This window comes from Pezoporus occidentalis, unplaced genomic scaffold, assembly GCF_034315485.1.
Source record: "Pezoporus occidentalis ecotype Australia unplaced genomic scaffold, CSIRO_AGI_Poc_V1 ctg275, whole genome shotgun sequence".
Taxonomy (NCBI): Eukaryota; Metazoa; Chordata; class Aves; order Psittaciformes; family Psittacidae; genus Pezoporus; species Pezoporus occidentalis.
This window is the reverse complement of record NW_026914664.1, coordinates 1,823-15,880: the sequence shown is the minus strand read 5'-3', so window position 1 is coordinate 15,880 and position 14,058 is coordinate 1,823. Positions and strand designations below refer to the sequence as shown.

General features: G+C 41.7%; 1 protein-coding gene across 1 annotated transcript in view; it reads left to right on the top strand.

Annotated features, from left to right (window-relative positions):
* LOC134166884 (MOB kinase activator 1B-like) overlaps positions 1 to 14,058 on the top strand; it is a 27,665-nt gene extending 13,607 nt beyond the window's left edge. The window contains exons 2-3 of the mRNA XM_062624952.1: positions 9,627 to 9,793; positions 13,916 to 14,058. Of these exons, the coding sequence (XP_062480936.1) occupies positions 9,627 to 9,793; positions 13,916 to 14,013 (265 nt within the window). The 3' untranslated portion in view covers positions 14,014 to 14,058. The remainder of the gene's footprint in view (positions 1 to 9,626; positions 9,794 to 13,915) is intronic.

The window sequence follows — 14,058 nt, the reverse complement described above, 5'->3', positions numbered from 1 at the left end:
ATGTTAGTATTGAAACAGTCAAGGAATCTGGATCTGATGGAAAGAACCTAACAAAACAGCCAAGACTAGTCCTCAGCTTTCTTAGAAATGTCATTCTGTTTGTAATCGGACAGAAGTTTTGTGAGTGAAGACAGCACTGTGTTTGTCTTGAGGTGGTCAGTGGCTACCGGGGAGCATCCAGCAAAACCTTCTGGATAATTGTGATTCCTCTCACATGATAGAATTTCACATGGGTATCAGAGGAGAATATGTGGGGTTCCTTGTGTCTCTGCTAAAAACCTCCTCCTTGTGAACTGGTATGAAAACTTGTTTCAAGTGGTGGTTGTTGGTCTTAAAGCTCTTGGAAAAAATCCATGCTGGAAGTTGGGAGCAGCAGAACAGTGACATGGATAAAACATGCAGAGTAAGCCATGTTTTATATCACAGACACATTCCTGTTCTCTGCTGTCTGCCTGCTTGTCTCTGCAAGTGACTAGGGCATCCCTGGCTGAATATGTACTTCTTCCTTTTTTCACCCAAGTTTTTCTCTGCTGGCTACTCTTGCATGCTGCTTTTGTGACTATGGCCTGCCCTATCCTTGCAGTGCCCAGCAGGGCTGTGTCCAAGGCTTGAGAAGTTGAGTCACTTCCACAGCCATTGGCTGCTCTGGGAATTAGTTGAATTGTGTTTCTGAGAGCACAGGCACAGCTCTGGTAGTATCCTGGGAGGTCAGCTGTGACTTGCTTTGTTCATTTTGATGATTTTCCAGGAGATGAAAATGTATTAACATGTTGCAAATGAAACAAGGGAATTTATTTTGTGTGTGAGCATAGCAAACTGATGATGATTTCCTGGTTACAGGATGGTGTTCTGGATGCTTGCTCGCTCCTTGCATTAGAAATTGTGATTACTTGGGAGAACAGTTGCATCCAACTGGGTGAACAGCAGGAGCACCATTGCCGCCTACATGGGTGGGGTTGTAGCAGACTGGAGGGTTGTAGCATAACACCTCCGCCTTGTTTACAGACACATTCTGAGCTTGCAGACAGAAAAACGGAGGTGGAGAGACGTGGAGAAGTGTAGGTACCTGGCTGGAAAAGAGTCTGTGGCCATCTGACATCTCTGTGGATTTGGCACAGTGTCCTGCTGCAGGGCAGATGAGGCCATGTATTAGAGGGAAGAGGTAAATGGCCGGCTCCCAAGAGCCAGTTTCCTGTCCCTGAGTCACAGCTAAGCCAGCAAGAGCTAGTCTTCAGCTGTGTGCTGAAGTGGTGACTTCTGGTCGAATCCCACGTTTGCTTGATTTGACTGACTCTGTATATGTAGAAGAAAAAAAATTGTACTTTAAGAATGTGGATGTGTTAGGACAGCTTTCAGCACTGGGTGGTGATGGTTGGGACAACCAAAAGCAAAACTGTTCCTTAAGGCTACCTTAAATAACTTTCTCCTTACTGTATGTGAATCATCTGATAAACGTCTGCTGTTTTAACATGTGGAGTCTTGTGTATAAAGATACTTGTATTTTTTACGAGCTATTGATGAAATGATGGCTTTTTCATCTGTTCCCTCTCAAACCATCCTATGTAGAACTTCAGTGTATGAAAACAGCTGTTTTCCAAGAAGGGGAAGCCAGATTTTTATTCCCATCTCAATGGCTAGAGAATCAAAAAGTTTGTAACAATACCTGCTTCACTGTCAGTACTCTGGTAGAAGAAGGCACTATTTCAAATCAGTTACAGTGATAACAGTCACTGTACACCTTGAGAAACACAACTTGAAAAGCCTACAGAAAATTGAATTTACTCCATGGTGTAGAAAAAAAAAATATGGGTGGGATGAGAAAGGCTGGATAACGGTGTTTCACTGAAAAGAAAAAAAGCGGGATCTGGAGTTTTGTCTGGGTTTGTATTTATTCCATTTCCAGACATCTGACGAAGATCTTCTTTTAGGAATAATCTGTGCTGTATTGCCATCATTGTCAAGTCCATGTGCTGAAAGATAAGGACACTGTTTTAAATTCCCCTGGTCTGTCAAGAAGTAACTTGGCTCTGAGCCCTTGGGTTATAAAGCGTGGTAGTGGTATGGTCTGTTGTAGCCGTGGCAACTGGCTTTGGCTTGGGCAGGCAGTAGGTAAGTGAATCGAACAAAGACATTCCTTATAAAGTGGAGGCCCTGTGTAACCAGGGGCAGTGCTAGCTTTGGGAAGAGCTGTTTCTGAGCAACTCTTAGTTTTCACTATTCATAACTATCATGTTTCTAATATCAGTGACTTCCTCTAGGTGTAGTAAACAATTTATATAGTTGTTCTCTGTCATCCTAGCTACTCCGGGAAACTTCAGTTGTGTGCCATTGATCTAAGTATTTTTGGTTACTGTTTTCTACAGTAGAGTGTATAAGCAATCAACAACATGTATTCTGTTTCTCTAGGAATGACCATGTGTCTATGGAAATTTTTCAAGTCCAACTAATTATTTCTTAAAAAAAGTCTCCAAAGAAACAAAGCAACACAAAACCCTTGGGCCTGGAATTGCTTTCTAACCAATGCCTTACGTTTTGGGAGAGTAGCTATGTTGTGTAAGGAGTTGGCAGCTCCTGATTTTTTTCCCTGTACAGCCTACTTTGATTTGTTTATTTAACTTGGCAGAGTTTGTGTTTCCTTCCATGTGAAGGGAATTACACTTTTTACAGCTTGATGTTTGCGAGTTATTTTTGTCAGATGGGAGTGCTCTTTAGAAGTGTGTTGCTTTCATTAGTATTCAGGATAATACAGTGACTGTATCTGAAGAATTTAGACAGGGACATTTTTTCAGGGTGAGCCCTATCAGCTTATGCATTTAGAATCTTCACTTACCAGTATGGATGCTCACTTTTAACTCAACAGTGTTGAACAGTCTTCAGATACCTCTTAATGCTGAGTTGAAACACAGTATTGTACTGTCCTGGAGCACTTCAGGCTTCTCAGTTCTCTTTGGCAGGATTGACAGCATCATGTCTCATTTCAAACCGTTAACCTTCTCTGTGCAGGGGGTCTCAGATTCTCCTTCATGAGAAGCAACATCAGGGAATAGAACAGCAATTGCAGAACTGTCTGTAGCCCTTGAGTAGCTCAGCTCTGGGGTTTCTCATTCTTTGCTATCTTTCACTGTCCTAAGGTGGTGGTCACTTCATTTGACTTCAGACCTGCTGCATAGTGGTATGTCAAAGGAACGCAGGGCTGTGGAATGCTCACTTCCTGTAGTCTTATATTGGGTTTGTTACTTCCAAATTAAAGTGAACCGACTGAGGGCTGAGACAGGCATATTAATGAGTGGGAATTTCTCTGGAAAACAGTTGACAACTTGGTATTGTATGAGCCGAAGAAAACAATGCTCAGCTCACACACTGTCTTTCTTCAGAACAGAAATGTTGTGACTACTCAGTTTAGAAATGCTCAAATCTTGTCAGTGCATTTCTTGAATGTGTACCACTTTATTTTACCTGCTTTATTTATCCTTCTGGTGCTGTGATTGTCACAAGGAAAATGCATTTAAATGCTGTCACTAGGGTCTCAATTACCAAAAAGTAGCTTGCGTTTTCATTTTAATTTCTATGTTGATGTGTTGGCTCTTGGAAACTAACATGGTCATACTCTTGTGTGTCTATTCTTAGCAGGCTGTTATCATTTGAAGCTCCATATTATTGTTTGAAGGCTTGAAGTGTTTGCTTTTCTGGAATTTGGTTCTGGCCTTCCAGCGTTTCTGTATATCAGGGTTTAAAAAGAGAAGCGGCAGGAGAAAAACGAGGTACAGAACTAAAACATAGGACTTCTCTGATAAATCTACTCCTTGGCCTTTGACCGTGAGTCACTGCCTTGGTTTCCCTATGGCTAACAGGTTCCTAATGATGCCGACTTCAAAGATAGGTTGTGAGGATTAATTAATGCTTGCAAAGGCCTTTGAAGATGAAAAAGCAGGGGTAGAAAGATGAAAAAGTTTCCATGCCCCAAGTGAATGTTCTGCATGCTGTCTTGAGTTCATCTTTTTGAGAATCTCTTGAGCACTTCCAAATATTTCACTTGGAGTGTGGTGGTGCAAGAAAGATGATATCCCATAGCTTCAGCGTTATATGCCAGTTAGGAGAATATAGGTGTCAGGTATATCCTGAAAATGGTGCCACTGCAGCATTTTCTATTTATTTTTCCCCAGGGCAAATTTCTATCCTTTCCAGTGTTTGATAAAACTATCCAGTGATGAGCCCTGTAAGAAATGATTGATGGGATTTGCAGCAGTGTCTTCTTGAGCCTACAGGCAGCCTGAAACAGGTTGGAGGAGCAGTGTTCTCTATACCTGCCATGGAAATTGAGTGCTTGTGGTACTATAAAATAATATCTTTAAATTTCTTGTAAAACATGTCAGTTTGGTGTGTGATGTGCAACTCTGTGTGCAGGGAAAAAAAAAAAAGGCTTTCAGATGCTCCTGTCTTCTCCAGGGTGGCGTCTCTTCTTCTCCTTCTTCCATTTTGCCAATGGCATAGTAATCACATACTGTCTAAGTACTGCATTCATTTAAGGTGTTGTAATGAATTGTTACTGAATTATGGAATAACTTGGTCTGGTTTTGTTCCCTCAAAAGAAATTTGAGGAAGACCTTGGAGCACTTTGGGTATTTCGGTTGTTTAGGCTGTGGTGCTACTGCAGAAGAAATAGATTGGCAGCCTGGGTGGAGGCAGGATTTGGGCTTTGATCTGCATCCGTATGGTTGATTGTGAAGCATGCTTGGTTTATTTGCTTGTCAGCTTGAGCAGTGTTAGACACAACAGTAAGAGCGTGAGGTTAGTTCTGTGGTAAGAACAAGCTGTAAAGCCTTAAGTGCTAGGCATAAGGAGCCTAAACTTTCTAGTTTTAATTCAGGCTTCCCTGGGTATGCAGCAGACTTCACAGAAATACCTAAAAGCTCCATTAAGAGACTTGAGTGCACAAATAGTTGGGGATGAGGTGGTCTAAGCCAGGCTGGCCGAGATGCTTCTCCTAGGAACATGAAAGTTTAAGTAGCTCCTTTCCTGCAATTAACAAGAAGCCTACAATTATCAAGAATTTAAGCTGGATATTTAATGGCTTTGATTGTAAAAGATTTGCCAGGGCTGTGTTTGAAACTGAAGTGGACTGCTGAGGCAGCCCAGGAAGTGAAGCGTCAGCAGGATGCCTGAAAATTTGTCTTTCTTCTGGAAACAGCATCTTGCTAACCTAAGAGCAGCCTGCAGAATGCACATCATTAATAACCCTCCTTGTCAGCAGATGACTAGATAATATTACAGCTTTGGAGGAAGTGTTATGTTCTTGCTTACAAGCAAGTTGTGACGTCTATGTGAAGCCAAGCAGTGTGTGGGCTTCTTGTGGCTCGGAGGTGTGGCTTCTGAGCCAGCTTCAGTGGTTGTCCTGACACAGGGAGTCAGTCACTTCAAACATGTTTCCTGATTTAGTGTTAGGTCAAGCTGCATCTCTCTCTGCTGTAGCTGCACTTACCTATAAAAATAGAAGGGCATAATTTGCTAGAAATGGTGGATGTGGGAGTGAAGGGAGCAAAATGTCCTTGGAGTTGCAAGAATCTTTTGAGAAGCCAGTTGTCCTTGGCAGGCCAGAAACTGGTAGTGACAAATAGCGGAGGTGATGCATCATGTTCCCCATTTTATGACCTTTTTATGCCCAAGGAAAATAGGATCTTCAGTGTGGTATTTCTGAGGGTTTCTTTGTCCCCTTTTACTTCTGCATTAATGTGATGTTTCAGAACTGAGGGAGGATTCAAATAACTATCTGGGAAAGAAAGGCAGCAGGTGCTGCACGCAAGCTCGGAGCATTTCAGTCTTGAGAGAAAAAGCACACAGATACAGCTAATTCTATTATGGAATGTAGGTGAAAATTAAGTGCCACACTTAATCAAGACATCTCTTTAAAGTTAACTTTTTCATTGAATGCTCAAGGAGTTGAGGAAATAGACCTGGAACAAAAAGACTTTGAAATCTGTCACATGTAACAGATTTGCATAATAGGGAAAAAAAAAAGAAGAAAGGTATTATTTATTTTGGTTTTAAGATACCTTAAGCTCAGCACTGGGAATCCTACTGTAGGACAGCAGGAATAAGATGCTGCTGTGGGCAGGGTTTCGGGAGGAAGCAGGACTACTCAGTAAAATAACCATTTGAAAGGTTAGTTAACTGATGGTGCTAAGTTGTTAATAAATGATGATGGATTTTGGTTAAATAATAGAGTTTATGAACTAGTAAGGTAGTTGAAGTAATGTTTGCAGCAACATTTACAAGTAGACCTCCCAGGAGCAAATGTTTCCTGTAAGGGTTTTGTCTTAGAGAGTCTGTATTAGGTTGTTGAGTTTTTGTTTGTATCAAGGTACAGCAGTGCATGCTGTTAACCAGCTTCACATATGGTGAACTGCGTAAATGCATGGAATTCTTGTAAGTTATTGCCAAAATTGCTGGTATTTCCATAGCACGTGATGATAAATGCAGTCTGCATTTATCCTAATTGCTTTTCCTTTTGGATGCCTGCCTGCCTTTTGCGTGAAACCATTTCCTGCTGTCTTAGCATTGCCATGCTGAATTTGAGATGTAGTGATCAGAGAAGTAGTGTAGGCAGATATGAAATGACTTATTTAAAATGGTTGATGGGAGCAAATCATTGTGTATTCTGTTGTTACAGCTTTTGCCAGGTCATGGGAAGAAACCAGTGATTCTGGGAAGGGGGTAGCAGGGATTAAGTGGTAAGTGTTCCCCATATCTGGGTAGAGCTTTCTTCATCAGCTTGGGGAGCTGCACATGCCCAGTAGTAGTTTGTATGATGAACTTGCAGACTTTGCATGGGGCAGCTTCACCAGACCAGTTACAGCGGTGAAGTTTTTCATTCTTGATCATTGTATGAAAAAGGTAGTGTTGCAGAAGAGAGGCTGATGTATGTTAAGTTTTGAAACATGGTGAAAGGAGGACTTAAGGTTTCGGAACTAGGGGTTCTGTGTAAGCAGCAAGGAAGGATCTCTTTCTTATTTCTGATAAATGAATGTCTTGAGAGCCTTGGAGTGGGGGTAAGTCTGTGTAAACCTTCAGTTTACTTTTTTTTGAAAGTATTAGGAGCTGGTTTCCCCATTGTCTAGTTAGCAAGGTAGGAAGTGCTGTGCTTTTGCTTAGCATGTGCTGGTTTTCTTCTGCCTACACTGATACATGTGGAAAGATAACAATACCAGTTTCTCTAGCTCTTCAGTTGCTGTATTACCTTGTGTCAGTCCTGTCTGTGTGATCATACACTAAGGCAGTTGTCAGATGTTTAGATTTGTATTAGGTACATACTGGCATGGTGGCTGTGAACTGGATATGTTCCCAAAGATAAAAATTTGTATCTCTTAAGTTATTAGTTGAAAGATCTGGAGGTTTTTTTTGCTTGGTGGAGTTTCTTTTTTGTTTGCTTTCTCTTCAGAGCTGGTTTGAACCTGGCCTGGCAGCAAATGCAGGTGGCTGGAGGGGTGAGAAGTGAAGGGAACTCCCTGAGCCATAGAAGCTTCATACTCCCACTGGGAGGCAATTATTTTATTTAAGGTTTGGATCTGGTATCTTCGTGTAGGGTGAAATGCAAATGACTGGGTGCATGTTAGCAAGGTCCTTTAACAGAATATATATGGGAGTCATATGTTTCCTCTTCTGACTTTGGGCTCAGTTGTATTTAGTATCTGACTGCATTAGTATTGTTTTGGGGTTTGTGTGAATGTATGTGGCCTGTTGTACTGTATCATTCCAAGATCCCTATTAGTCCAGCCAAGTGCTTCCTTATCAGGTTAGAAAACAGGAAGAAACTCTGGAGGCTGGAAGCGGGAGGATGCTGCTGCAGTCAGGGTAGCACCAGGACCGTGTAAATCTTCAACCAAATGGATTTGTAGAATCTCTTCAATTCCCAAAGATGCACCTGCAAAGATGCTGTTACCTGGCAAAAAGGTGTTGTTACCTGGGCAAAGCTCATTATTTTATCTCCAGTTTCAGTATGTTTTCTTCCTCATTGCTCTTGTTAAGGTCTAAACTGAACTTGATGAGCTGTTGGACAGTTTTGTCAATATGCTTGGCAAATGAGATGTTTGCAATCACCTGTCACGTATTTTTGAAAGAACAATTTTTATTGTGTTCTTTGTTACACATTGTGTCTCTGCTAGAGCTGTTTGTGTCCAGGATTCTAGAAATGAGATCATCGTTAATTTTCTGTTGATGGCTGTAGTGTGGCGTGGTGGGGGGAATGACATGCAGAATTAAGTTTTAAAGTGCTTCTGTGTGACAGCATAGCTATGCTGGCATTGCCCAAGGAGAAGGTACAACCGTTGTGTGTTCAGCATGTGGTTTAAGTATTTAGTGAGCTGGAGAGAGAACATGATGCCTCACTAATAAAAATTTCTGTTTAGTCCTGTAGAGAGATGGTGAAAAATCATTCAAGTCTTTTATATAAAGAAATGAGAACTGGATAATACTTGCTGTGAAAACTCTGCGGTCTGGGTTTCATAGCTTTCCACTTACTTCCATTGGAATTTGGAGCTCAGTTTTCCTTTTCTGACTGAAATCTTCTCAGCTCATACACTAAACCACTCAAAAATACTGGGTGATTTGACACTTTTTTTGCAAATACGTAATTTTACACAACGTGTTTCTGTCACGTTAAGGGATAATGTACATCCAGGCTTGCTGCCACCATTTAAAATTCAAATGTCTGAGTTTTTTTCTAAGTCAGTCCATGTTTTCCAAACAAAATTACAGGCAAGAAAATATTTATATGAAAGTTTTAAAAGTTGTCATCCTTAGTTCTTTACTAACCGGGGGACTGAAAGGTCTGTATGCTATGACAGCAGGGGAAAATGGCAGGGATAGTTCAGGGGAAATGTGGAAATGTATCAGCAACAGCTAAAGCGTTAATGTATTTTTGAGCGGCTGTGTTTTCAAAGCCAAGTTCGTAAACAATACCTGATAGTGGAAAAGTTACTTTACGTTGGTAGGTAGGATAATATTCTGGATCAGCTAGGCCTGCAGAAAGTATGCTTTCCTAAATACTAGCAGCTTGGTTTTGAGGGGTTAATAGTAATTACTTATACCTCATTTGGAAAGTCAGAGCTCTGAACAGGCCCGTACCTCCTTACTACACTTTAGTAGGTGTGATGACATTTCATGTCTGAAGGTGGATATTAGAACATGGAATTTTCTGTTAAATAGTATGTTTGATTTACCAGGGTAAGCTTCCTCAGTGTTCAGAGTAAAGAAGGCTTCTGTTTGGCTTGGGTGCTATCCTTGATAAGCAGCTGTCCGAATTCTGGGGAAGGAAGTATTTCTGGTCTCACCTTCCCTGTGATCCAGTTTGCCCAGAGAGGGAAGGGAGCCTGAGCATTCCCACTTGTCTGACTGGCTTAACAGCAGTGTGAGCAGGTGAGAGGGCAGGGCAGTGGAGAATCATTTAACTGTTTAAAACAAGTCAAAGCATCTGTACTTTTGCATCCCAGTCTGTGTCAAATATCCTTTTCCCACATGAAAATACGGGATTGGGAAAGTGTTTAGTATTAATCCTGTGCTTATGCGTGCCTTGTTTGCTTCTTTCTTTTTCCTTTCCATGAGTTCTCTAAACATCTCCTCTTCTAACACAGTGGTAGTCGCTCTTCCAAAACCTTCAAACCAAAGAAGAATATTCCAGAGGGCTCTCACCAGTACGAGCTGCTAAAGCATGCGGAAGCTACGTTGGGAAGTGGTAATCTCCGGATGGCCGTTATGCTTCCAGAGGGTGAAGACTTAAATGAATGGGTTGCAGTGAACAGTAAGTGGGCTCTTTTTTTTCCTCTCTTTTTTTTTTTTTTTTTTTTAATTAAATGGGGGGGGGGCATGTTGAATATGGGTAGACACTTGTGGGAGGACAACTCTGTACTCCTTTCTAGTAGCGTGTCTTCTTCTATCCTGTGTGCACCACTTGCTGTGACTGGGAGAGGTGAATGTAGTACTGTGTAGAGCTGACAGATGCAGTGTGTCTCCCAGAGACAAAAACTCTTAAATCTCCTTGTGTAAAAAAAATATGTTCCTGTTAACAAAACAGTTCTTCCTCTTGGTGCTTAAACTCTGAGCACTTGATCACAAACAAATGCTGAAGTAGAAGTTTCACTGCTGTTTTTAGAAAGTAGCCTGTCAGTGCCATCTTAATATGTTTAATCTAGCTCTTCTCCAGCTGGGGTTCTTACCCAATAGTATAGTTAACCCTCTCTGAGCTAAGCATAAACCCTTAATTTAGTTAAGCGCGAAGACCTTAAATGATGCTAAAGACTATGGTCGTGTGTATGGCCTGGCTTTTCTTTTGCCTATAACAAACCCAGAGATCCATCTTTACAGTGTTTCTAATGTTAGTTCCTTCCTTTTTTTTCTACCAAGTTGTGAGCCTTTGCCCTGATAAGTGTCTGATGTCATTATTTTTGCTCCCTCTAAAGCTGTTTGTCCTAACCCTGTGCTTCATGCTAGGTCAGGCCAAACAATGAGGCCCAAATTAGTGTTTTCTGATTGCCTGACCATGTTTCCTCCTTCCTCTCCCTGCTGCGTGAATTTGCTGCCTGCCTTCCACTCTTAAAGAGTGGATTAACCCAAGTTCTGTCATGCTCAGTAGCCTATGTGGAGTTCTGGCTGCTAGACTCTGTGCCCTCTCTGGTTATTTCGTTATCTTTCAGGTCTTTGGCTTGGCCTTTTTCTGTGATTGCATAGTATTGATTGTGCATTGCAATGCAGTATAAATTATGCTCAAGAGAAATGTCTTCTAATTGTGGTTCTGTTTCCTCTTGCTCTTTGACATGTTCAGGAAGTGAAACTGTTGTACTGGTTTCAACCTTCAGTTCTGAATGAGCCACACAGTGTGCTGGTATGTGACCTGCCACTGTTTCCAGGGAACGATGAAATTGCTGACACCATTCTTTAGGAGAGTCTATTCGTATGGTATTGCAAAACTATCTAGAAAAAAAAAAGCCATCCCATTTTTCTGAGTAAGCATTACTAAAGAGGCTTCTGATATTGCTGGCATTCTTCCCGTTTGGTGCTTTCTTCACTCCCCACCTGCCTCTTCTTCTCTGTCTGTGGCAGTGGCATTTTTCCCTTCCCAAATGCTAAATGAGCTGGATGACAGAAAGAGTGGGAGCTGCCTTTGGGTAACAGCTGCATTCTGTAATGAAATGGTCCTTGGTCGTGACTTCTTGCAGCAGAGCTCTAACGTTGTTGGTGTGGGGTTTTTTTTGTTTGTTTGCTTTTGTTTGTTTACAAGTGGTTAACTGATTACATTCTCCATTTACAGCATTTCTCTACCACACCTAGTACCAGCTAATGGTAGCAGTGAACCCCCTTCTGTTGATTGAGATATCTAATAAGGAAATGTGGGACTTAATGTCCTTGGGTTTGACCTTTGCAATAGTGAAAGCACAGGAAAGCATGGCTCTGCTCTTCTGCTTCTTGCTCAGCTCTTAGCCTTACTCATGTTTTCTGGCAGTGAGTTGGTGTACATGTAGATTTTTGAAATAAGTTTTAAAAATATAAAGGTAAAAAGTCTATAATCAGTTTGGTTTGAATTTAATTTGAAATCTCCTTGATTTGAAAATACCAAAAATTAATTCCGTAATAACATCCTGCCCATACCTTTATAATAGAGCACCAGGCAGCGTGCACTTTTTCCAATAGAAAAGCACTTGGAAAAAATAGTCTAAGCCCTCAAAACTTCAGAGCAATGGGTAAAAAGAGGAAATGAAAATAGGCAGAGACACTGTACAGCTTTACACATGCTGGAAAGGAGGTCCTTGGTTTTTCTTGGTTGTTGCAAACTGCTGGCTGTTGGTGGTGAATGGGTGGTATGTCTCCTGGCCTTTTGAGACTTGGCGTGTGGGATTTGCAACAATCAGTCATCTTGTGGATGTCTGTGTGGGTTTTGCGAACATGCTTGCCTGAAGCAAACCCTGGTCTGTGGTTTCCACTGGGATCAGGGAATGGAAAATTAATTAACAGTTCTTGCGTACACTTAAGGAACAAGAGCTGTCTATAACCGCTTCTTCCTGTGTTAACTGCCTCCTCCCTCTGCCCAAACAAGCTGTAAGAGTCCTCCTGGGCCTCTGTAACTGCTGTCTACCTTTCCCAATGTTGTTTTGCTGTTTTCTGCCTTAGCTGTGCTGGGGGGAGAAAACCCACCCAAATTTTGTTGCTAGAGATGAGCTGTGCTAGGAGCACGGTGTACCAGTTTTTATTTGCTTCCCTTTTTTAATACCTGGGAAGTTGCATGACACAGTTGTAGCTCGTATCTTGCATCTGCTGTAACTTGCTACCATGATGGTCATGTAATCTTTGAAGTTTAAGGAGCTGCAGTATTTAACACTTGCTTTCCGTCAGCCATTAGTTCCTTTCACAGTACCTGGTATCTGCTAGTGCTTACATTTGGGATGCCAGTTTCCACCTCACAGCAAACCTGTATGTGTCTGTAACAGAGTTAAGCAAGGAATGCACATTTGGGTAGGCAGGCACAATACTTTTAGCAGCAGAAGCAATGTAGCCTGGACTGGGCACTGGGGCATTAAATCTTTATCTGTGTTATACATGGTTCCTTTCAGGGTAAACCTGTGTCAGCTGAATTTGCAAAGCGCTGTGGTTAAACAGGAGTGGAGCTCCACCACACTTGATTTGGGTTTTTATATGATTGCCGAGTGTCATCCATGCATCAGAAAGGATGCATAAGGACGCCAAAGGACACCAAAACTAGTCCCACAAGTCTTGGGTTCCTGTAGGCTTGTATTACATGGGTTCATCCTAAAGCAGAATTTACAATTTCCATTGTCTGAAAGACATTTTGGAAAAACAAACTTATATATTGATGCTGTGGTAACATGCTGTGCTCCCCAACAGATGCAAGGGCAGAGGACATTAATTGAGGAGAGATAAAGTGCATTTTATAAGTGATTACAATGTCTGCAGTTCTGAAAAGCAGGACCTGCTGTTAGGTTACTGAAGAAGAGCCTTGATTTCAAAGAGTACCAAGTAATCAAGCACCTCTTTAAAGTAGTAAGAACTATGGGAATATTTAGATACAATAAGTTTTAGTCTTTTGGGAATTCAACTGTAGACCATTTAAAAACAAAGTTTTGGCTAAGAGAACTGCTTTCTCAAACATGTAACAAAACTGAAGCAATAACCAACCACCCCCCAGAAGACCTCCCATACCTGCAGTGTTTTGACCATACCATAACTAAGAGAGGGTGGATTTATATTAGACATGAGGAAGAAGTTCTTCCCTGTGAGGCTGGTGAGGCACTGGCACAGGGCGTCCAGAGAAGCAGTGGCTGCCCCATCCCTGGCAGTGTTCAAGGCCACGTTGGACAGGGCTTGGAGCAACCTGGTCTCATGGAAGGTATTGCTGCCTGTGGCGCAGGGGTTTGGAACTGGATGAGCTATAAGGTCCCTTCCACCCCAAACAAGTCTGTGATTCTATGAAATGTTCTTTGAAAAGACAGTCTCTTGAAATGCAAAGCCTGAGGGAAGTCAGTGTCACCTAATGAGTAACAGCTCTCTTTTGCTGGAAACTTTACACTGAAAGTCTCGGTTTTATTCCAGACTAGCCAGTAGAATTTGGGATGGTAATAAATTGCACCAAACTTTCAGAAAAGGAAATAACTCTGCTTTCTCTTTCCCTTCTTTTAAAGAAAGATTTTGCAGCAGTGAACAATTAAATAGTCATTGCTGGAGGGTGGTGTAGGACATTGGTGGTTGCATTCTGCATCTCCTTTATGATGCATTTTAAAAAGCGGTAACAGTGAAGTTTTTTCACAGAAAGCATTCCAGGACCCTCTGAGCAATGTGTGCTGTTAAGGCTGCAGAAAGCTGGTGTTGCTGTTATAGTGCAGATTGTTAACTGATGGTTTAAATGCTTTTACAGCTGTTGACTTCTTCAACCAGATCAATATGCTGTACGGAACCATTACAGACTTCTGCACGGAGGAGAGCTGCCCAGTGATGTCTGCTGGCCCAAAGTAAGGTCTTCTTTCATGTGTTATTGAGAAAATGCAAATTTTTAGACGA